At 31.0% G+C, this 2978-nt stretch overlaps 1 protein-coding gene across 1 annotated transcript; it reads right to left on the bottom strand.

The window, feature by feature from the left end:
- Window positions 1-301: 301 nt before the first annotated feature.
- On the bottom strand, window positions 302-1904 carry LOC106460482 (alpha-(1,3)-fucosyltransferase C-like). The gene has a single exon (XM_013920183.2). The coding sequence runs from the start codon at window positions 1884-1886 to the stop codon at window positions 723-725; it is 1164 nt and encodes a 387-aa protein (XP_013775637.2). The 5' UTR covers window positions 1887-1904; the 3' UTR covers window positions 302-722.
- Window positions 1905-2978: the final 1074 nt, after the last annotated feature.

The following is a 2978-nucleotide window of genomic DNA, read 5'->3' on the forward strand; positions in this document are numbered from 1 at the left end:
ATACACAGTTTAAAATGCACTTACTTGATCAGTACTTGTACAAACGCATCAGGGTCTAAACTCAATTTCTCAAGTTTTACTCAAAAGATGTGTGTTTTAAACTTGTGTCATCACATAGTTTGCTTCATTTAAATTTTAACTATAAATTTACTTCCTGTAAATTTAAATCCTTAACTGCAAGCTCTGGTGCTGTGGTAAAGAATAAAATTACCAGATTGTTTCAGCATAAAACTTTTATTACAAGGGTAAACTTCGCATTAATTTGACACACAAAGTAATTATTATTTCTAAACCAAAATCTGATTCCCTGCATTACAAATGAATCAGCAAAAATTAGATTAATAATCAAATGGTCAACTTTAAAATCGTTGGTACATCTGTAGCTTTATTAACAATTTCTTTAATCTCAAAAAATGAAAGTTTTTGATTAATGAAAACTTTCAAAGTAATCCCTGCAGTTGTGTTGATATATCCTAACAAACAGAAAATTGTGACAAACAATATAAAATACAAAGTAAGATATTGCTTATTCATTGTAACCAAATAATAAAAGCAAATTTTATCAAGAAATGTAACAACGTTGCAAGCTACCAAATATCATATGTTGAAATATAATAGCTACTGTTAAGATATGAAAAATAAATTATAATTACAACTAAAAAAACCAAAACATGAACAAACTTCCATAGGAATACTAACTTAAGAAACAAAATTAGCTTACTTCAAACTGTTTTTAGAATGTTATTCACCCACATTTTACACTTAGCTTCAAGAAACCACCATCTGTATAGTTTTTGAAAAGTGTGATAATGCCTATTTTCAATAGATTCTCTGTGAAGCTTCTCACACACGTCACAAAACCAATAAAAATATTTAATTTCAATCTCAAATGTTTTTGTCCACTCCTGATAATTCTCCACAAGTTTCTCGGTTTTTGAGACAGTTAACAAATAGTTTGCTAATTCTTTAGGAGATGAAAAATTCAGTGCATCAATGTAAGAATTTGGAGGCAAAAATGAACTATAATTTGCACCACTGAACATAACTGGTATAAGGCCCACTTTTAATGCCATATACAATTTTTCTGTAGCATAATCCTTGCATATTGAATTTTCAAACGCCAAGTAAAATATATATTGCTGGGCTAAGCTTTTGAAACACGTCATAACAGGATTAATTGGATAACATCTGTTATAATTACAGCTACCGTATACGTTAACTGGAATAAATCGCTTTAATTCGGTAACAAAGTTCTCCCTATTAGATGGGGTTTTACAGTTGCTTACTATCCATACAGCCAACCTTTTTTTTGAAATACTTGTGTTATTCAAAGATTTTTTCTGGTCAGTATTTACAACGGCAATCAGTTCAGACTTATTCTTAGCGACGAATTTCCCATAAGGAACAAATATGTCCGAATCAGTACGATAGGTTATTGTCCAATTAATGTTGTTTCTTAAGGCTTGAATATTTGCAACTGGCGTGTGATGAGGGGACTCAAGATTAAAAAGAGCCCATCGTTGAAAAGCTGGATGAGTTGATGGAAGGTCATGGGCTTTAGTATCTCTCCAATGAAAAATTACAAGATTACTGTAATTAAAACGGTTTCGGTCTTTGGTTATTTCACACCGTGTAATCGGGCAATTCAATTTTTGAAGAGAAATATTACTCCATTTTGTGCTACTAAAGAACGGTGTCCACAGTAATATCACTTTCATATTTAATTGAGAAAACTCAGAAGGTATGCTCGTATAAGTGGAAGAAATCCAAGGAAAGATATACTTGCTTTTACTAGTTGTACAACTCCATTCTGAATTCATTAGAAGACTACTCAATATTATCAGTAAAAGTAAAAAAAATACGCCATATAACATGGAAGAACGCATCTCTAATACAACGACAATAAAAACACTATGAATAAGAATCTAGACATATATAATTCACTAGACTGGCAACGGCACCTCACGGGCGTGCACGCGAGTCCGATATCTTTGCCCATGAATTGTGGAAATTTGTCTCTGGGTGTCGTTAAAATTTGCAATGGTAAAGTATGACTATTTGTGTTTTGTTATTTATATTTAAAATGCTTTGATCTAAGTGTATGCACTTTATACACATACCTGTTTTTCTTTTCATTTTTATTTATGTATTGTTGTGTCATTAAATTACATCCATATTCTTATTTTGGAATGAACATTATAAAGCTTCATTATATTTCATGTACTGTCACGACTGTCAATAGCAGGCCTAGAATGTGGTATTAATATTAGAGTTGTATCTTGTATAAGAGGCAGGACAAAGGTTGGAATTTTGTTCTATATATCATTTTCTGTTAAATACAATAGGTATTTTGTCTTGTACTAGTCACCTTCCGCAATGTTAAGGTAAAAGAGAATAGCTTAATATTTTATGAATAAGCAGATGTTTGGTTACTTGTTATTTCGATGGCCTGGTATTGTACACAGCATTAAAGGTAATTGTGTTTTTAGGGTAGTATATAATCTGATGACGCGTTAAATATTTTTCAAATAATTTCACTTTTAGAAAAGAGCATATACAAAACCAGGTTTAGCACTAATCCATAAGGTGGCAGGTATTAAATCAATATGAATTTTATATTGAAAATTATATACAATTATCAGAATTTGACATAGAAATATATAAAGTAGTAAGTTTTAAAAATGTTTCATGATAGGCTTTACACATTGAAGATACATATTCTTGATTTGAATACATTTAATAGTTCAGCTACCAATATGAATTTCTCTGGAAGATTATGAAAATATATGTTTTGAAATTTATCATTCCTGCTAAATTTTCAGCAGGTTATATTTGTATTCAGTTGTTGGTTTCCAAAAGAACGAAAGAAGAAGGTAGTTTGCAATAGATGAAGAGATCTAATGAAGAGGAGTCAAAGTCGTACGACGAGGTGTGCAGTCAGCATTCCGTCCACACTGATTTCTATGGAACTTAACAAA

Source organism: Limulus polyphemus, unplaced genomic scaffold, assembly GCF_000517525.1.
Source record: "Limulus polyphemus unplaced genomic scaffold, Limulus_polyphemus-2.1.2 Scaffold779, whole genome shotgun sequence".
Lineage (NCBI taxonomy): Eukaryota > Metazoa > Arthropoda > Merostomata > Xiphosura > Limulidae > Limulus > Limulus polyphemus.